This window comes from Ranitomeya variabilis, chromosome 1 (assembly GCF_051348905.1).
Source record: "Ranitomeya variabilis isolate aRanVar5 chromosome 1, aRanVar5.hap1, whole genome shotgun sequence".
NCBI classification, from domain to species: Eukaryota; Metazoa; Chordata; class Amphibia; order Anura; family Dendrobatidae; genus Ranitomeya; species Ranitomeya variabilis.
The window spans coordinates 461,439,414-461,461,685 of NC_135232.1; the positions used below are offsets into that span (position 1 = coordinate 461,439,414).

At 44.3% G+C, this 22,272-nt stretch overlaps 1 protein-coding gene across 1 annotated transcript in view; it reads left to right on the forward strand.

Moving 5' to 3' along the window:
• SVEP1 (sushi, von Willebrand factor type A, EGF and pentraxin domain containing 1) overlaps positions 1 to 22,272 on the forward strand; it is a 476,580-nt gene that overhangs the window by 181,393 nt on the left and 272,915 nt on the right. The window contains exons 11-13 of the mRNA XM_077250467.1: positions 14,796 to 14,927; positions 18,838 to 19,032; positions 19,128 to 19,249. Of these exons, the coding sequence (XP_077106582.1) occupies positions 14,796 to 14,927; positions 18,838 to 19,032; positions 19,128 to 19,249 (449 nt within the window). The remainder of the gene's footprint in view (positions 1 to 14,795; positions 14,928 to 18,837; positions 19,033 to 19,127; positions 19,250 to 22,272) is intronic.

Sequence of the window (22,272 nt, forward strand, 5' to 3'; positions counted from 1 at the left end):
AATTTGGGGCAAAAACATTTTTGCAGGAAAAATTTATTTTTTCATTTTCACAGTTCTATGTTATAAACTTCTCTGAAGCACCTTGTTGTTCAAAGTACTCACCACATGTGTAGATAAATTCCTTGAGGAATCTAATTTTCAAAATGGCATCACTTATTGGGGGTATCCACTGTTTTGGCAAATCAGGGGCTTGACATACTCCGGAGAAAATACACAACAAATTGTATGGTGATTTTTTTCCCCGTTACCCTTGTGAAAATGCAAAATTTGGGCTAAAAAAACATTTTTGGAGGAAAAATTTTACTTTTAATTTTTCTGACTCTACGTTATAAACTTCTATGAAGCAAGTGATGGTTCAAGGTGTTCTCCAAACATCTAGATAAATTCCTTGATAAGTCTAGTTTACAAAATGTGCTTACTTGTTGGAGGTTTCCATTGTTTAAGAACTTCAGGGGCTCTCCATATGCAGCATGTCATCCGATAATGATTCCAGCCAATTTTGCATTCAAAAAGTAAAATAGTGTATCTTTTCTTTCGAGCCCTGCCATGCGCCCAAACAGTAGTTTTGCCCAACATTTGCCTCAAAAGTGGTTTTTGACCACATATGGGGTATTGGCGCACTCATGAGAAATTGCTCAACAAATTCTACAGTCCATTTTCTCCTTTTACCCTTATAAAAATGCAAAATGTGGGGTAAAAGTACATCTTTGTGGGAATTTTTTATTTTTTTGTATTTTTATGGCTTTACATTACAAACTTTTGTAACGCCCCTGAAGGTTCAAGGTGCTCACCACACAACTAGATACATTCCTTAAGGGACTATTTTCTAAAATCGAGTCAATTGTAGGGGGTTTCCAATGTTTAGGCACATCAGGGGCTCTCCAAACGCAACATGGTGCTCGCTAATGATTCTAGCAAATTTTGCATTCAAAAACTCAAATGGCTCTCCTTCACTTCCAAGACTTGCCATGCACCTAAACAGTAGTTTTACCCCACATATGGGGTATCGGCGTACTCAGGAGAAATTGCACAACAAGTTGTGTGGTCCATTTCTTTCAGTGACCCTTGTGAACATAAAAAATTTGAGGCTAAAATAAAAAGAAAAAAATGGAAAATGTAATTTTTTTCCTTCCACATTGCATTAACTGCTGTGAAGCACTTGAAGGGTTAAAAAACTTCTTGAATGTGGTTTTGAGGAGTTTGAGGGGTACAATTTTTAGAATGGTGTCACTTTTGAGTATTTTCTGTCTTATAGGCCACCAAAATCACTTCAAATGTAATGTGGTCCTTAAAGAATTGGTTTTGTAAATTTTGGGGGGAAAATTAGAAAATGCTAGACAATTTTTAACCTTTGTAACTTCCTACCAAAAACAAATTGTATCAGAAATTGTGCTGATGCTATGGGTATTGGTAAATGTCGCAATTTTTTTTTAACAAAGTTTGAATTTTTTTTTCACTACTTATATAAAAATGAACCTAGACATGTTTGGTGTCTATTAACTCATAATGACCAGGAGAATCATAGTGGCAGGTCAGTTTTAGCATTTACTGAACCTAGTAAAAAAGCCAAACAAAAAGCAACTGTGGGATTGTACTTTGTTTTGCAATTTCACCGCACTTGGAATTTTTTCTCATTTTCTAGTACATGACATGGTAAAACCAATGGTGTTGTTTAAAAGTACAACTTGTTCTGCAAAAAACAAGCCCTCAAATGGCCATAGTGACGGAAAAATAAAAAAGTTATGGCTCTGGGATGAAGGGGAGCGAAAAATGAAAACGCAGAAACGAAAAAAGCAACAGGGCTTAAGGGGTTAAGAAATTCCCAGACTGGAAAACACTTAACTCTTTGAAGGAGAAACTCACGAGGGTCGGTGCTCTGCGGAACAGTTGCCCACCTTCTTCTTCTGGTCACCCCATTGCTTTTTCCTGCTTGTCTCGGTGCTGACGATCCCTCCCCCTCAGCTCTACTGACCTCGCTCTGCATGCCAGCTTCCCAGGTTGGGTCGGTGACTTCATCATCCACCATCTCATCTTCCACCGCACCCTGGTACTCCTGACATGGTGACTTAAATACAATTTGACTTACCTTTGTCATGTCGGACGCTGTTCAGACCAGGTCATTCGACAGACAGCGGTAATTCCGCTTTTGACCACTATTTGCTCATTGGCTAGATTTTATCTAGCTGTTCCGGGGTTAATTTATCTGATCCTCGGATTGGAAGCTGGGCCATGCCCATTGCCTTTAAATAGTTCTCCAGATCATTGGGCATCGCCGATTATAGCTTCTGTCTTGTGCGTTGTTATCTCAGTCTGGAGTGGTGAGCTGGTTGTTAAAGATTCGTTGCTGGTGGTGTATTTTCCTTTGTCTTATTTACTCCTTCCTATATTTGTATTTATTTTGCCCTGCACATTTATAGTGTATTCCTGAGTGACTGCGGCGTGGTGTATATGTTCCTTTATCCTTGTCTGTGCTAACTGTGGGTATTGGTGTATTACCTCTTCACTGGGTGGTGGGCGGAGGTTTCAGCCTAGGGTTGAAACAGGAGACAGGGTGAGGTTCAAGGCCTGGACATGCACACCATCAGTGTAAACTCCAGGTAGAGGGGCAGTCAGGATTTCCCTAGTCTGAGGGAAATTGCAGGGGCCCGGGGTATTAGCTCTCGCCCACCTAGTCTCCCCGTGACATTATAATCGGCCCAACAACAAAACAAACAAAAAAGGGGGTTTCTTTATTTTTTGTGTTTTGTCATGGATCCCATGACTTCCATAACCCGCCAGTTGGAGGCGCTGTCCCTACAGGTCACTGAGTTGAGGGGGGCAGTACAGCAACAGGGACTAGCAGTATCTAATGTGCAAGCTGGAGCGACAGGAAGAGTTGCTGAGCCTAAATTTCCTTTGCCTGAAAAATTTGCTGGGGAACGCAGTAAATTTGTTTCTTTTCGTGAAGCTTGCAAACTATTTTTCCGTATGCGCCCGATCTCCTCAGGTAATGAGGCTCAGCGTGTGGGCCTGGTGTTGTCATTATTAAGCGCTGATCCCCAAGCATGGGCGTTTTCTTTGCCATCTGATTCTGCTGCATTTGACTCTGTGGAGAGTTTTTTTTCCTCTCTTGGAAAAATCTACGATGAACCTGACAGAATGGCTCTAGCAGAATCTAAGATACGCACTATTCACCAGGGGGAGCGAGTTGCTGAGGATTACTGTTCTGAATTTCATCGCTGGGCGATCGATACACAATGAAATGATCCAGCATTGCGGAGTCAGTTTATACATGGGATTTCTGGAAGGGTTAAAAAAGCCCTTCTGATGTACGAGACTCCTGCTTCTCTAGATTCCGCTATGAGTCTGGTTGTCCGCATTGATCGCCGTTTGCATCAGGGGGAGCATGAGACACCGCCTATGGGAGAGGGTTTAGGTTCACGTGAGGTTGCTGCAGGTGAGCCCACGGAGCCTATGCAAATCGCAGGGGTGTCACATGTGAAGCGTCGAGTCCCTGAGCTCAGGAAGCAGGGAGCCTGTTTTTACTGTGGTAAAACTGGTCATTTTATTAGCATCTGTCCTCTGCTGTCTAAGAAAAACGCAACGGTGGGAAACTTCTAAGCTCAGAGGGTGTGGAGGAGACCAATCTGAGCTTATGTATATCCTCCATGGTGGTTTCTCAATGCATGCTCTGTTATGACCCCAATGGCGAGGGTCTCAGAGGAACGTGGAAGTCTGCAGAATACAAAAATCCAGCTCATAGGGCAGTGGTAACTGGGTTGACCATATATCTACTCCTAACGCCAACACTAGAAGTAGCCGGGGATCATTCCTACGTTGATTCTAGATGACACGCGCCAGCCGGAGAATCTAGCTACCCCTAGTAGAGGAAAACAAAGACCTTTCTTGCCTCCAGAGAAGGGGACCCCAAAGCTGGATAGAAGCCCCCCACAAATAATGACGGTGAGGTAAGAGGAAATGACAAACACAGAAATGAACCAGGTTTAGCACAGAGAGGCCCGCTTACTGATAGCAGAATAAAGAAAGGTAACTTATATGGTCAACAAAAACCCTATCAAAATCCACACTGGAAATTCAAGAACCCCCGAACCGTCTAACGGTCCGGGGGGAGAACACCAGCCCCCTAGAGCTTCCAGCAAAGGTCAGGATATAGATTTGGAACAAGCTGGACAAAAATACAAAACCAAAACAAATAGCAAAAAGCAAAAGGCAGACTTAGCTGATATAACTGGAACCAGGATCAGTAGACAAGAGCACAGCAGACTAGCTCTGATAACTACGTTGCCAGGCATTGAACTGAAGGTCCAGGGAGCTTATATAGCAACACCCCTAACTAACGACCCAGGTGCGGATAAAAGGAATGACAGAAAAACCAGAGTCAAAAAACTAGTAACCACTAGAGGGAGCAAAAAGCAAATTCACAACAGTACCCCCCCCTTAGTGAGGGGTCACCGAACCCTCACCACGACCACCAGGGCGATCAGGATGAGCGGCATGAAAGGCACGAACCAAATCGGCCGCATGAACATCAGAGGCGACCACCCAGGAATTATCCTCCTGACCATAGCCCTTCCACTTGACCAGGTACTGAAGCCTCCGCCTGGAGAGGCGAGAATCCAAGATCTTCTCCACCACGTACTCCAACTCGCCCTCAACCAACACCGGAGCAGGAGGCTCAGCAGAAGGAACTACAGGCACAATGTACCGCCGCAACAAGGACCTATGAAATACATTGTGAATAGCAAACGACACAGGAAGATCCAGACGAAAAGATACAGGATTAAGGATTTCCAATATCTTGTAAGGCCCAATAAAACGAGGTTTAAATTTGGGAGAGGAGACCTTCATAGGAACAAAGCGGGAAGAAAGCCATACCAAATCCCCAACGCGTAGTCGGGGACCCACACCGCGGCGGCGGTTGGCAAAGCGCTGAGCCTTCTCCTGTGACAACTTCAAGTTGTCCACCACATGATTCCAGATCTGCTGCAACCTATCCACCACAGAATCCACCCCAGGACAGTCAGAAGGCTCCACATGACCCGAAGAAAAGCGAGGATGGAAACCAGAGTTGCAGAAAAAAGGCGAAACCAAGGTGGCGGAACTAGCCCGATTATTAAGGGCAAACTCAGCCAACGGCAAGAATGTCACCCAATCGTCCTGATCAGCAGAGACAAAACACCTCAAATAAGCCTCCAAAGTCTGATTGGTTCGCTCCGTCTGTCCATTAGTCTGAGGATGGAAAGCAGACGAAAACGACAAATCAATGCCCATCCTACTACAAAAGGATCGCCAGAACCTGGAAACGAACTGGGATCCTCTGTCTGACACAATATTCTCAGGGATGCCGTGCAAACGAACCACGTTCTGGAAAAACACAGGAACCAGATCGGAAGAGGAAGGCAGCTTAGGCAAAGGAACCAAATGGACCATCTTGGAGAAGCGATCACATATCACCCAGATAACGGACATGCCCTGAGATAGCGGAAGATCAGAAATGAAATCCATGGAGATATGTGTCCAAGGTCTCTTCGGGACAGGCAAGGGCAAGAGCAAACCGCTGGCACGAGAACAGCAAGGCTTAGCTCGAGCACAAGTCCCACAGGACTGCACAAATGACCGCACATCCCTTGACAAGGAAGGCCACCAAAAGGACCTGGCCACCAGATCTCTGGTGCCAAAAATTCCCGGGTGACCTGCCAACACCGAGGAATGAACCTCGGAAATGACTCTGCTGGTCCACTTATCCGGGACAAACAGTCTGTCAGGTGGACAAGACTCAGGTCTATCAGCCTGAAATCTCTGCAACACACGTCGCAGATCCGGAGAAATAGCTGACAAGATAACTCCATCTTTAAGAATACCAACAGGATCAGCGACTCCAGGAGCATCAGGCACAAAGCTCCTAGAAAGAGCATCGGCCTTCACATTCTTTGAACCTGGTAAATACGAGACAACAAAATCAAAGCGGGAGAAAAACAATGACCAGCGGGCCTGTCTCGGATTAAGGCGCTTAGCAGACTCGAGATACATCAGATTTTTGTGATCAGTCAAGACCACCACACGATGCTTAGCACCCTCGAGCCAATGACGCCACTCCTCAAATGCCCATTTCATGGCCAACAACTCCCGATTGCCCACATCATAATTTCGCTCGGCAGGCGAAAACTTCCTAGAGAAAAAGGCACAAGGTTTCATAACAGAGCAACCAGGGCCTCTCTGCGACAAAACGGCCCCTGCCCCAATCTCCGAAGCATCCACCTCAACCTGAAAGGGAAGTGAGACGTCAGGCTGGCACAAAACAGGCGCCGAAGTAAACCGGCGTTTCAACTCCTGGAAAGCCTCCACGGCAGCAGGAGCCCAGTTAGCTACATCGGAGCCCTTCTTGGTCATATCCGTCAAAGGTTTCACAATGCTAGAAAAATTAGCGATAAAACGACGGTAGAAGTTAGCGAAGCCCAAGAACTTCTGAAGACTCTTAACTGACGAGGGCTGAGTCCAATCAAGAATAGCTCGGACCTTGACTGGGTCCATCTCCACAGCAGAAGGGGAAAAAATGAACCCCAAAAAGGGAACCTTCTGTACACCAAAGAGACACTTTGAGCCCTTGACAAACAAAGAATTTTCATGCAAAATTTTAAAGACCAACCTGACCTGCTCCACATGCGAATCCCAATTATCAGAAAAAACCAAAATATCATCCAGATAAACAATCAAAAATTTATCCAGATACTTCCGGAAAATGTCATGCATAAAGGACTGAAAAACTGAAGGCGCATTGGAGAGCCCAAAAGGCATCACCAAGTACTCAAAATGACCTTCGGGCGTATTGAATGCGGTTTTCCATTCATCACCTTGCTTAATGCGCACAAGGTTGTACGCACCACGAAGGTCTATCTTGGTGAACCACTTGGCACCCTTAATCCGAGCAAACAAGTCAGACAACAGCGGTAAAGGATACTGAAATTTGACAGTGATCTTATTTAAAAGCCGATAATCAATACAAGGTCTCAAAGATCCGTCCTTTTTTGCCACAAAAAAGAATCCCGCACCAAGAGGGGAAGAAGACGGACGAATATGTCCTTTCTCCAGAGACTCCTTGATATATGAACGCATAGCGGTATGTTCAGGTACCGACAGATTAAACAGTCTTCCCTTAGGAAATTTACTGCCTGGGATCAAATCTATAGCACAGTCACAGTCCCTATGAGGAGGCAGTGCACTGGACTCAGACTCACTGAAGACATCCTGATAATCAGACAAATACTCCGGAACTTCCGAAGGCGTAGAAGAAGCAATAGACACAGGCAGGGAATCCCCATGAATACCACGACAGCCCCAACTTGAGACTGACATAGCCTTCCAGTCCAGGACTGGATTATGGGTCTGTAACCATGGCAGCCCTAAAACAACCAAATCATGCATTTTATGTAAAACCAGGAAACGTATCACCTCGCGGTGTTCAGGAGTCATGCACATGGTAACCTGTGTCCAATACTGCGGTTTATTTGCTGCCAATGGTGTAGCATCAATACCCCTAAGAGGAATAGGATTTTCTAATGGTTCAAGAGTAAAACCACAGCGCTTAGCAAATGAGAGATCCATAAGACTCAGGGCAGCACCTGAATCTACAAACGCCATGACAGGATAAGATGACAGTGAGCAAATCAAAGTTACAGACAGAATAAACTTAGGTTGCAAATTACCAACGGTGACAGGACTAACAACCTTAGCTATACGTTTAGAGCATGCTGAGATAACATGTGTAGAATCACCACAGTAGTAGCACAAGCCATTCCGGCGTCTATGAATTTTCCGCTCATTTCTAGTCAGGATTCTATCACATTGCATTAAATCAGGTGTCTGTTCAGACAACACCATGAGGGAATTTGCGGTTTTTCTATCACATTGCACCGAATTAGGTGTCTGTTCAGACAACACCATGAGGGAATTTGCGGTTTTGCGCTCCCGCAACCGCCGGTCAATTTGAATAGCCAGTGCCATAGTATCATTCAGACCTGTGGGAATGGGAAAACCCACCATAACATTCTTAATGGCTTCAGAAAGACCATTTCTAAAATTAGCGGCCAGTGCACACTCGTTCCAATGTGTCAGCACGGACCATTTCCGAAATTTTTGGCAATACACTTCAGCCTCGTCCTGCCCCTGAGACATAGCCAGCAAGGCCTTTTCTGCCTGAATCTCAAGATTGGGTTCCTCATAAAGTAAACCGAGCGCCAGAAAAAACGCATCAAGATCAGCCAATGCCGGATCTCCTGGCGCCAGCGAAAAAGCCCAATCCTGAGGGTCGCCCCGTAAGAACGAAATAACAATTTTTACTTGCTGAGCAGAATCTCCAGATGAACAGGGTCTCAGGGACAAAAACAATTTACAATTATTCACGAAATTCCTAAACTTAAACCTGTCTCCGGAAAACAGTTCAGGAATCGGTATTTTAGGTTCTGACCTAGGATTTCTGATAACATAGTCTTGTATGCCCTGCACACGAGTAGCCAGCTGGTCCACACTTGTAATCAAGGTCTGGACATTCATGTCTGCAGCAAGCATAGCCACTCTGAGGTAAAGGGGAAGAAGAAAAAAAAAAAAAAACTCAGAATCTTCTTTCTTATAATCCCTCTTCTGCAATGCATTAAACATTTAATACGGGCCTGGCAAACTGTTATGACCCCAATGCGAGGGTCTCAGAGGAACGTGGAAGTCTGCAGAATACAAAAATCCAGCTCATAGGGCAGTGGTAACTGGGTTGACCATATATCTACTCCTAACGCCAACACTAGAAGTAGCCGGGGATCATTCCTACGTTGATTCTAGATGACACGCGCCAGCCGGAGAATCTAGCTACCCCTAGTAGAGGAAAACAAAGACCTTTCTTGCCTCCAGAGAAGGGGACCCCAAAGCTGGATAGAAGCCCCCCACAAATAATGACGGTGAGGTAAGAGGAAATGACAAACACAGAAATGAACCAGGTTTAGCACAGAGAGGCCCGCTTACTGATAGCAGAATAAAGAAAGGTAACTTATATGGTCAACAAAAACCCTATCAAAATCCACACTGGAAATTCAAGAACCCCCGAACCGTCTAACGGTCCGGGGGGAGAACACCAGCCCCCTAGAGCTTCCAGCAAAGGTCAGGATATAGATTTGGAACAAGCTGGACAAAAATACAAAACCAAAACAAATAGCAAAAAGCAAAAGGCAGACTTAGCTGATATAACTGGAACCAGGATCAGTAGACAAGAGCACAGCAGACTAGCTCTGATAACTACGTTGCCAGGCATTGAACTGAAGGTCCAGGGAGCTTATATAGCAACACCCCTAACTAACGACCCAGGTGCGGATAAAAGGAATGACAGAAAAACCAGAGTCAAAAAACTAGTAACCACTAGAGGGAGCAAAAAGCAAATTCACAACAATGCTCCCTGCTAAGGTTTTTTATCGCTGGCAGTGAGCTGCCAATTACTGTTTTTGTGGATAGTGGTTCAGCCACAAATCTCATTGATGAGGAGTTTGCGCACACAGCAGGTTTTAGGATTGAAAAACTGTCTCATCCTATCCGCGTGGTCACCATCAATGCTGCTCCTCTCTCTCAGGGGGAGATTACTGAATTTGTGGCTGAGGTGAAACTCCACATTGGAGTTCTACATTCCGAGGGGGTTACATGTAAGGTGCTCAGGAATCTTCCTGCTCAGGTGGTTTTGGGTTTTCCTTGGTTGTCTATGCACAACCCGGTAATTGACTGGAAAACTCAGGGCATAATTCAGTGGAGCTAGTTCTGCCAGGAGAATTGCCTGGCCACATGTGTGGCTGTGGTGACTTCAAGCATTCCGGAGTCACTTCTGGATTTTGTGGATGTGTTCTCTGAGAAGGGTTGTTCAGAGTTGCCGCCACATCCGTCCCTATGACTGTTCTATCAGGTTTAAACCAGGGGCCAAATTGCCTAAAGCAAGGATGTTTAACATCTCCGGTCCGGAGAGACAAGCGTTAAAAGATTACATTGCTGAAAGCTTGAGCAAAGGGCACATCAGGCCGTCATCCTCGCTGGTGACAGCAGGGTTCTTCTTCGTGAAGAAGAAAGATGGCAGATTACGCCTGTGATTGGATTTCAGGGAGTTGAACCAGATTACGGTTCGTGATCCATACCCTATGCCACTGATACCAGATTTGTTCAACCAGGTGGCAGGTGCTAAGTGGTTTACCAAGCTTGACCACAGGGGGGCGTACAACCTCATAAGAGTCCGTCAAGGTGATGAGTGGAAGACGGCTTTTAATACCCCTGAGGGTCATTTTGAAAATTTGGTGATGCCATTTGGGTTGACTAACGCACCTGCAGTGTTCCATCATTTCATCAATGATGTCATGTGTTCTCGCATGTTTTGGGGAAATTCGTTATCGTGTACCTAGATGACATTCTCATATATTCTTGCGACCGTGATTCTCATTTAGATCATGTCAGGCAGGTGTTACAGCTTCTCAGAGAGAATAAGCTGTATGCTGAACTTGAGAAATGTGTATTTTCTGTTCAAGAGTTGCCTTTCTTGGGTTATATTGTGTCTGCTTCTGGTTTTAAAATGGACGCCGCTAAGGTGCAAGCAGTGCTGCATTGGGAACATCCTGATAACCTGAAAGCACTTCAGCGGTTCCTTGGGTTTTCTAACTCCTTTAGGAAATTTATCAAGGATTTTTCCATCATTGCTAAACCGCTAACTGACATGACTAAAAAGGGTACCAATTTCTCTGTTTGGCCTGAGGCTGCTGTGCGCGCATTTGAATTTCTTAAGAACAGTTTTGTTTCAGCCCCCATTCTTGTGCAGCCAGACGTATCAAAGCCCTTTGTTGTGGAAGTCGATGCGTCCGAGGTTGGTGTGGGGGCGGTACTATCTCAAGGCTCATCTTTGAGTGGTTTGCGTCCGTGCGCCTATTTCTCCAAGAAACTGTCGTCCGCCGAACGTAACTACGATATCGGCAACAGGGAGTTGTTGGCAATTAAGTTGGCCTTTGAGGAATGGCGACACTTCTTGGAGGGGTCGGTACATCAGGTAACTGTTATTACCGATAAGAATCTGCTGTATTTGGAGTCAACCAAGCGTCTGTCCCCCAGACTCAAACATAAGACTCAAAATACCGTCCCTTAAATTGGGTCCTCGTTGCTGGTGGTGTATTTTCCTTTGTCTTATTTACTCCTTCCTATATTTGTATTTATTTTGCCCTGCACATTTATAGTGTATTCCTGAGTGACTGCGGGGTGGTGTATATTTTCCTTTATCCTTGTCTGTGCTAACTGTGGGTATTGGTGTATTACCTCTTCACTGTGTGGTGGGCGGAGGTTTCAGCCTAGGGTTGAAACAGGAGAGAGGGTGAGGTTCAAGGCCTGGACATGCACACCATCAGTGTAAACTCCAGGTAGAGGGGCAGTCAGGATTTCCCTAGTCTGAGGGAAATTGCAGGGGCCCGGGGTATTAGCTCTCGCCCACCTAGTCTCCCCGTGACAACCTTCAACTGATTCTCATCATCATTTCCCTCCTTAGACAAAATTTACTGTTCCCCACCGTCATCTTCTTGTAACTATGGCTGCTCTAAGTTTTGTGCATCACTAAACAGAATCTCCTCCTGTACCTTTTGGAACATGCAGGGTGAGAAGCCACAAATAGGAAATTATGTTGTAAAGAGCTCTTTAGAGGGTCCTAGTGTGGGAACACTTGTCTCCTGGGACTCAACATGGTGGGAGGAAGGAGGATTAGCGTGAGGATTAAGTGATCCTTCCAGAATATTGACTGTTGAAGCTGGACGACTGGACGTGTGGAAGACTGGATGGTGCTGGCATGCATCCTGGAAGCATTATCTACTATCCAACCTGTATTCACTGGTGTGGCTTCAGAAATGCCTGTATGCAAAGTGGGACAGTAAGCTATGTGTCATGAATGGGTGTGTTTCTTGTGTCCCAGCAGCAGATATAGTTGCACCTGCCCCACGTACTTGGCATCTGTGTGCACCATCATCAACACTTCCACTTCGATGTCCCTTACCTTTTTCTAATGTCTAGGTTTCTGGAAACCAAGTTTCCTTTATTCCTTTATTAATTTTTTAATGAACCAAAATATTGGGTCAACTATAGCAGGCCAAGCAGTTTTGAAAATGTTTAAGCCGCCGTAATTTTACCTAGAGCACATTAAACTCTGGATAACTAATTGAAACCAGAATTTTTTTTTACTTTTTTGGGAGTTTGATATACCAACTTAATGTAAAACTAACCATGTTAAACTCTATGGTTGACAAAATTAGTCCAGAAAATGTTTTTTTGAATTTTTTGCAGTTTTATACACCATCGTAATGTACGACTAACCACATTAAACTGTATGGATGACTAATTGAATCCAGAAAAAAATGTTAAACTTTTTTTTCATGCCACCGTAATGTAACACTGACCACTTTAAACTCTATGGATGGCTAATTCAATCCTGAAAATTTTTTTTAATGGTTTGTTAGAGGTTTATATAACACTGAAACATGGACAAGGGACAGCCACAGGACGAGGGAACAATTAGCAGACGTGCACAAAGATTAAATAATGTAATATGAATATTTACTGATCAATTTATAAAACAAAGGAAAGGTAAACAGCGTATAAGAAAAAAATATAATGACTGCAGTTACGCTCAATAATACCAAGTGTATACACAGGTACACTTAAACAGAATTAACAGTTATATGTGAGAAAAATACAACGCGATTAACCCTTTCTATGCATAAATCTATAAAATGACAATGTTGTGCCAGTACTTTAGTAATCACATACTCTGAGCTGTTTTTGAAATGTCTCTGAAAGAAGCCAAAACCAGGAGTGGGTGATAAATACAGAAGTGGTGCATACGTTTCTATTATACTTTTCCTCTAATTGTTCCACTCCTGGTTTTGGCTTACAAATACTGATGTAAAATACTGACCAAATACTGCTAGTGTGACGGCAGCCTTAACTGGACCTCTATAAAGCTATTTATATATGCGCATAAATATTCAGATGTAAGATGGTACTGGTACATCCTGAGACTGAAGTGGAAGGGTCCTTGCTGGGCTAAGTCCCAAATAACCAGAAACACTGTCCTGAAGCTCTTAGGGGATGATGATATTTCCAGTGCAGGGCTTCCTAAGTGCTTAGAAATAAGGTCTCACATGGCGTAGCTCAAGATGTTGTGTACTTGCTTGTCCTCATCGAGTCAGCTCATGTTAAGCCGAACAAAGCGTCTCAAAGTCTCTGACAACAGATCCAGAGTCACACCGCTCTATCCCGACTTTCTCCAAAGATGTACAGCTTCCCTTTCACCTGGAATCCTCCCAACTGCCCTCCAACCACCAAAATCCCCTGCACTCTAACTAAGGCCCCTCGCTGCTGCCCTCTACTGGCCAGATCATTTAATACATCACGAATCTCCAACAACAGAGTAAACTGTGATTTACCCTTACAATACTAACTACATTACCATGTTAAACTCTATGGATGACTAATTCAATCCCAAAAATATTTTTGAACTTTTTTGAAGTTTTATATACCATCATAATATAACACTAAGCACATTAAACTGTATGGATGACAATATAGTAATTTTTTTCACTCCCTCAAAAAAAATGTGGTAAAAAGCGGCAGCTATATATTTAGAAATGGACTGCAAAGCCCTAAGCCCTGCCTAGAGGCTACATTCTGCCACCCTCCCTGCTCCTTCAACTGTCCCTAGGCTAGATGAAAAATGCATCAGCTCGGTTCAGCATCAGCACCACTATCACCACCATTATTTAACTGCTCTCTCTCTTCAATCCAATCTGTCCCTGAGCTGTGCAATGGCGTCAGTGTGCTGAGCGTGGTGGTGCCTTTGTTCTCTGATGAGGTAATCTGGCTAGTCAATCCCAGTAATGCCAATACCAAGATGGCTACGGAATTATAGTGGCTGGCAGACAATTATTCCATGTTTATTGGCTGTGTAACAGGCACCAAACATGTGGGGTGGAGGTTCTAGCTGCAAATCCAAGCACCAGCCAATGCTCATCGAGTGCCAAGCACATCCAAGCACACAGATACTCTAGTGATATCTAAGTATCACCAAGCACATTCGCTCATCATTATTGATATGCAAATGAGGCTGAAGGACTATTTAGACCTGAAGCCTCAGTCACTGCAGCTCTATTTCTCACCCAGCGCTGCCTCCATTTGTTTGACTGACAACTTCTATGTAGTGAAACTTTAGGCAAAGAAGCCGTTATTCAAACACGAGTTGAGGAATTGAGTTGGAGTGGCAGAGGCTTCAGTTCTATAGACTCATTTGCAAATCAATTCATACCCTGAATTCTCAGTATAGCGGAGGGACAGACTTGCAATGTAAAGACCTTGCTGGACTTGTCTTTCAAACAGCTACATACACATATAAATAATGTGTTGAAATCCCTTTAAATGCAGGCATTCTTAAAGTTTGTTGAGGCAGAAACAAGTACAACTAATGAGCAATTAAGTAATAGTGTTAATTTAAAGTATAATGTGTAGGCTCAAAATTATGTGTAATAAATATTATAATATATTGCTAGAGGGCTTGGTAAAATAGATTTCTATAGCAATAACTAATTGAGATTAATCTCTAGACTTTTATGTCTTATTTTATATTCTAAATTCTAAATCCACCTATTTTTTATTCTCAATCTACCTTGTGAGTAAGTAAGCTATTAAGTTGTAAATCAGTATATCATGTGTTGCAATGAATCTAAATATCTGTTCTTTCGTTTAATACACATCTCTAGGTGCAACATTAATTATTACAAAAACCCATGCTCCTGGAGATATTTTCCCTAAAGGGGAAACGGTTGTTGAGTATGTTGCCAGTGACCCTTCTGGTAATACTAGAACATGTGAAATTCAGATCATCATTAAAGGTACAGTATGAGATCACATTAGGTCAGTAATTTGTTCTATAGATGATATTTTCCATTTTAGTTTCTTAAAACCTTGGGACAATTTACTGACTGAAATGTAACCAATACATTGATGTCATAAGGTTCTATAATGATTTTTGGCAAAGGGACACATTAAACAGCTTACTATAAAGAGTCCAAGACATGATATAATAAATTGAACAAAGAGTACATTATAACAGGTTGACTTCAATTGAAAACATACACCATATGGATAAACACATAAGGACGCTCATCTTAATCCTTGAAATCAGGTTTTTCATTTTGCCCATTTCCACAGTACTGTAAAATTCATCCCCAGGCCATGCAGACTACCTTTACTAACATTTCGGAAAGAATGGACTGATGTACAGAACTCACTGTAGTTAAGCATGGTCCTGTAATAGGATGTCACCATTGTAACACATCAGTTTATTAAATGCCTCCCCTCCTAAATATTCCACAATCAAGTGGAATTATTGAAAAGTGGAAGCATTTAGAAACCACAGTACCTCAGTCATGAAGTGTAGCAGCGTATACTATATATAAAAGTTGTGTGACAAGAGCTTCAGACCATTAGTTTACATGGCTGGCCAGCTGCATGCAAGCCTTACATCACAAAGCACAATGACAAGTTTCTGATGGATTGGTGTAAAGCCTGTCACCATTGGACCCTGAAGCAGTGAAAACTTGTTCTGCGGAGTGACGAATCACACTTCCGGCATCTGATGCATGAGTGTGGATTGGCCAAGTGCCAGGAGAACATGACCTGCCTGACTGCACTGTCCCAACCATAAAATTGGGTGGAGATGGATAATGCTATCATTTTTTCTTCAGAGTTTGGTCTATGTGCTTTAGATAGCAAGCCAAGTTCTGACATCTAGCACCAGTGTCTGACGTCACAAATGCTCTTCTGGATGAATGGGCAAATATTCCCCAAAACTCACTCAAAAATCTTGTAAAATTGTTCACAGAAGAGTAAAAGCCATTTTAGATACAAAGGGAGGTGTAGGGGGCAGACAAGCTACATATTAATACCTATGGACAGGGCCGGACTGGGACTAAAATTCAGCCCTGGCATTTGAAGTCACACAGGCCCACTTGTCGCATGGTGACTGTATAATATCTTTGTACACTTGTAGGCTACAAGAAGTGAGGGGAGTGTAACACGACTATATAACATATAATTACAGCTGTATACAGCATTACAGCTCAGTCCCCATAGAATGTAATACAGCACAGCCCCCATAGACTATAATACAGCACAGCCCCCATAGACTATAATACAGCACAGCCCCCATAGAATGTAATACAGCACAGCCCCCATAGAATGTAATACAGCACAGCCCCCATAGAATGTAATGCAGCCAGCCCCATAGAATGTAATACAGAACAGCCCCATAGAATTTAATGCAGCACAGTCCCCATAGAATGTAATGCAGCACAGCCCCCACAGAATGTAATGCAGCCAGCCCCATAGAATTAAATGCAGCACAGCCCCATAGAATGTAATACAGCACAGCCCCATAGAATATAATGCAGCACAGCCCCATAGAATATAATGCAGCACAGCCCCATACAATATAATGCAGCACAGTCACCATACAATATAATGCAGCACAGCCACCATACAATGTAATGCAGCCAGCCCCATAGAATATAATGCAGCACAGGCCCATGGAATGGAATGCAGCCAGCCCCATAGAATATAATGCAGCACAGGCCCATGGAATGGAATGCAGCCAGCCCCATAGAATATAATGCAGCACATGCCCATGGAATGGAATGCAGCCAGCCCCCATAGAATGTAATGCAGGCAGCCACCATACAATATAATGCAGCACAGCCCCCATAGAATGTAATGCAGGCAGCCCCCATAGAATGTAATGCAGGCAGCCCCCATAGAATGTAATGCAGCACAGCCCCATAGAATGTAATACAGCACAGCCCCATAGAATATAATGCAGCACAGGCCCATGGAATGGAATGCAGCCAGCCCAATAGAATATAATGCAGCACAGGCCCATGGAATGGAATGCAGCCAGCCCCCATAGAATGTAATGCAGGCAGGCAGCCCCCATAGAATGTAATGCAGGCAGGCAGCCCCCATAGAATGTAATGCAGGCAGGCAGCCCCCATAGAATGTAATGCAGGCAGGCAGCCCCCATAGAATGTAATGCAGGCAGGCAGCCCCCCATAGAATGTAATGCAGGCAGGCAGCCCCCCATAGAATGTAATGCAGGCAGGCAGCCCCCCATAGAATGTAATGCAGGCAGGCAGCCCCCATACAATGTAATGCAGGCAGGCAGCCTCCATAGAATGTAATGCAGGCAGGCAGCCCCCATAGAATGTAATGCAGGCAGGCAGCCCCCATAGAATGTAATGCAGGCAGGCAGCCCCCATAGAATGTAATGCAGGCAGGCAGCCCCCCATAGAATGTAATGCAGGCAGGCAGCCCCCCATAGAATGTAATGCAGGCAGGCAGCCCCCATAGAATGTAATGCAGGCAGGCAGCCCCCCATAGAATGTAATGCAGGCAGGCAGCCCCCATAGAATGTAATGCAGGCAGGCAGCCCCCATAGAATGTAATGCAGGCAGGCAGCCCCCATAGAATGTAATGCAGGCAGGCAGCCCCCCATAGAATGTAATGCAGGCAGGCAGCTCCCCATAGAATGTAATGCAGGCAGGCAGACCCCCATAGAATGTAATGCAGGCAGGCAGCCCCCATAGAATGTAATGCAGGCAGGCAGCCCCCATAGAATGTAATGCAGGCAGGCAGCCCCCCATAGAATGTAATGCAGGCAGGCAGCCCCCATAGAATGTAATGCAGGCAGGCAGCCCCCATAGAATGTAATGCAGGCAGGCAGCCCCCCATAGAATGTAATGCAGGCAGGCAGCCCCCCATAGAATGTAATGCAGGCAGGCAGCCCCCATAGAATGTAATGCAGGCAGGCAGCCCGGCAGGCAGGCAGGCAGGCAGCCCCCCCCCCCAATAGCTCCACAATCCAGTCATCACTCATTGATTAAAAAAAACAAACACACTACTCACCTCTCTCCTCGTGCCCCGCGCTGCTCCTGGCTCCGGTCTCAGCAGTCGCAGTCTGCCCGCCCGGTCGCACAGCATGTGCACGATGATATGATGTCATCGCGCACCCGCAGTGTCAGCGGCAGGCAGAGCGGGGAATGATGGGAGAGGGGGCGTCAGCGGACGCTCTCTCCTCCATCATTGCATTCAACTGTACCGGCGTCTATGACACCGGTATAGTTGAATGCGGGGCCGGGAGTGTGCCGCGACAGCGTGGGGAGTGTGCCGACAGCGGCACATTCGAGCGGCCCACTACTGCCATCGGCCCTTCTGGCATTTGCCAGAACTGCCCTATGGCCAGTCCGGCCCTGCCTATGGATTTAGCATGAGGTTGATTAGCATGCAAGCTGCAGATCAGGATATCAGTTATTGGTGGGCAGGAGTTCTCACTGCGCTGATGACTGGAAATGGAAACAGGGAAAACATAAGTTTATTTTCTCCCTGCAGCTGCACTTTCTTTTAGACACCTGCACATAGTTAAAATGGTATTTACCTGCAGATTATTTCTATGGCTGCAGGTAAATATATTTTTATTTGCTGACAGATTTTCTTTAATTTCAAGAAACATTATTTTTTCCAGAATGTCACATCTGTTTCTGAGCCTCATCATTAGTGGTGGTTGTCTTTTTGTTTCGTTATCACATCTCCGTATTTCCCATCCTTTTAGGGTAAAAATGTCCTCCACATATAGCGCTTGTTGCTTAATCAAACAGGGTTTGGTTAATAATACATTTCTTAACATCGTAAAATTTACTGAAAAAAAAAACAAACTTACATTATGTTATGCTGTTACCATTTCATCCATAGGTTCTCCATGTGAGATTCCATCAACGCCTCAAAATGGAGAATTTGTCTGCTCCAAGGACATGGATGGTGTAAACTGCACCATACAGTGTAAGGAGGGCTTTGAAGTAGCAGAAGGTTCTGCTCAGAATTTCTACTGTACTTTTAAAGATGGGTTATGGATGCCACCACAAACAACAGATTGGCCTGACTGCTCTGGTATGCACTATGAATGATAATGTTGTAATCGAGAGTGTTACTAAAGAATACCTTAAGTACTGGTAAAGTTCTTCATTTACACTTGCAATCCACAGTGAAACGTTTTGCTAATCATGGATTCAAATCATTTGAAATGCTGTACAAGGCCACACGATGTGATGACACCAACCTGCTGAAGAACTTTGCAGATGCTTTTCAGACATCACTTGGCAAAATGGTATGTGAGTTAGCTTTTTTCCTCATTTATAAAAGTATGGATTTTACTATAGTACTTTGCAAATAATTTACAACAAGCCAGGAACAGTGACACCCCGGAACACATTGAAGATGATGAAAGCAGAGATGACGTCAACAATGGAGGTTCCAAAGTTCTTCCACAGAATACAGTAGAAACAGCTGTGGGCAAATAGTTGCATGAAGATGACCTACGATTACATTATTTTCCTTTTTGGAAATAATGCCCCACTGACCTCACCAGAAGTGTCCAAAATTGTATATGTTAACATACTAAATTAATCTTTAAAAAGATTATCCAGCCAACAAACTATTTTTCGAAAACTGCAAAGAATGTAATAAATGGAGAAACACTAACAATTATCAATCCCTCACCACCCTCATTCCAACACTTCCACATATCTTTGCTCTTTATGCTCCAGCAATAACATGTCAAACAGACACAGCCAGTCTCTGTCTGCAGTACTGACTTCAGTGGTGGAATGATTGGTTGCAGTGGTCAGATTGTCCACATCAACAATTAAAGCACCACTCCATTGTTTTGTTTTCTTAGTCCCCTGCCCCAGGTCATATACTCACCCTCCGGTGTTGTCACCATTTTTTGGCATTGCTTCGGTCCCGCAGCGCCATCTTGTGAGCCAATCTTCTGATTGGCCGGAACTCAGAAGTTATATCATAAGCTCTCAATGCAAGTCTATAAGGCCAGAACGAGGTTCTCGTAGACTAACACTGATTAGTGACCTCTGGCTCGCTCCATGAAACCTTGTTACAACCAGCAGGTCACAAACTGCGGCAGACGGACTGGAGCAGCGGTGAAAACAGATGAAAACATCGGAAGGTGAGTATCAGACATGCGGCAGGTGATTTGCATTTTAAGCACCACTCCAGTGGTGAAATAACAAAACACAGTGGCCAGTGGGTGAGGTAGAATACGCCGCAATGTGAGAATCGAGGGATTGGTAAGATGAGCATTACTTCTTTTTTATAGTATGGTCACACAAAACCCGTTCATCCAGAGCCTGTGCTGGACTTGGAGAGGATATATAATACTCAGTCTATTTTTTAACTAAAGAAGCTTATACCCAAAATGTTTTCTGAAAGTCGACAACCTCTAACTTTGTAATCAACCCCTAGCTAATGAAAATGTTCACTGATCAGACATTAATAGCATATTCTAGCTATGTTTGTGCTGAGACAACTCCTTTAACTACTAGTCACATAATATCATGGGAATAAATGCGTTAAACACTGCCTAAACAAAATAATTTAGCTTGCATTTAATTCAGTACATGGCAATTAGGGAAATTACTGTTACGTGTTATGTCACACAAAGTGAAATATAATTACAAGTACTTACGTTTCTGGCAACTTGAATAAAGTTCTTTTTTTAAAATATGTGAAAAACCAAGTGAAGATCTTACAGGAGAGTGAGTAACTATAATGAGTAGCCATCATTTATTTTTTATTTCATAAATCAATGGTACTCATGAAAATAAAAACTTTGTAACATATCTTATCAGAGAAATCTGCTTATTTCTCCTCCAGGGTTAATCATTTACTCTCAAAATTCTGAATTCACGGGGAAAATCTGTATTCAGTGAAGACAGATTGTTACGTGATGGAGATAGGAGATGACAGAGGGTGCTGATAAGATTCCATGGAGAGGAGACGGGAGAAAAGGAGGAGCTAAAGGCAGAGCTCCTCCCTCATATTACTATTCTGTTTGTAAGGAACCTTGGTGAAAATGTGGCAACATTTGGCACTTTGTGTCACATCACGGTTTAGACCTGTTATGTGTCTTAGGGCTGTCCCACACGTCCAGATAATTCCGGTACCGGAATAAATCGGTACCGGAGTTGTCCGTGTGCCTGGGAACTCACGGAGGCCATACGTGCGGCACACGTGTGCCGCCCGTATGGCGAGTGGGTACCACACGGAGCGTGTGGTACCCACTCTGCATCATGCTGAAGCCACGATTCATATGTTCCCTGCAGCAGCGTTTGCTGCAGAGAAAATATGAATAATAGTGTTTAAAATAAAGATCTATGTGTCCGCCGCCCTTCCACCCCCTGTGCGCCCCCCCGCTGGTCAGAAAATACTTACCCGGGTCCCCCGTCAGCTGTCGCTCCTTCCTGGTCTGGCCGCGGCTTCTAGTGTATGCGGTCACGTGGGCCCGATCATTTACAGTCATGAATATGTGGCTCCACCTCCCATAGGGGCGGAGCCGACTATTCATGATTGTAAATGATCGGCCCCACGTGACCGCATACAGTAAGCCGCGGCCAGACCAGGAAGGAGCGACAGCCGACAGGGGACCCGGGTAAGTATTTTCTGACCAGCGGGGGGGCGCACAGGGGGTGGGGGGGCGGCGGACACATAGATCTTTATTTTAAACACTATTATTCATATTTTCTCTGCAGCAAAAGCTGCTGCCGGGAACATATGAATCGCGGATTCAGCACCATGTGGGGGGGACTGCGCTTACTGTAGCGCTGTCTCCTGCACGCACACAGACCCCAGACAGAGAATGTTCGTGTGAGGTCCGTGTTTTACACAGACCCATTGACTCTATTGGGTCCGTGTAATACGTGCGCTCCCACGAACACTGACATGTCTCCGTGTTTGGCACACGGAGACACGGTCCGCAAAAAATCAATGACATCTGCACAGATGCATTGATTTTTATGGGTCTACGTGTGTCAGTGTCTCCGGTACGTGAGGAAACTGTCACCTCACGTACCGGAGCCACTGACGTGTGAAACCGGCCTTAGAAACTTTTTGTGGCTCAACCAACAAATAGCGTTTTGTTTTTTTGTTTTAGAAGAAAAGTGATTGAAAAAATATTCCATCATGCACCACAATTTAAGGGCGTAAAAGAAACCAAGTAAATTTAATAAGTGATTAATGGTACATCAAATTTATCATCCGGGATTAGCCAAGCTGATACATTGGACCCATTTTCAGACTCTACTCTAAGGGTGTGCACACTTTGCAGATTTGCCTGTG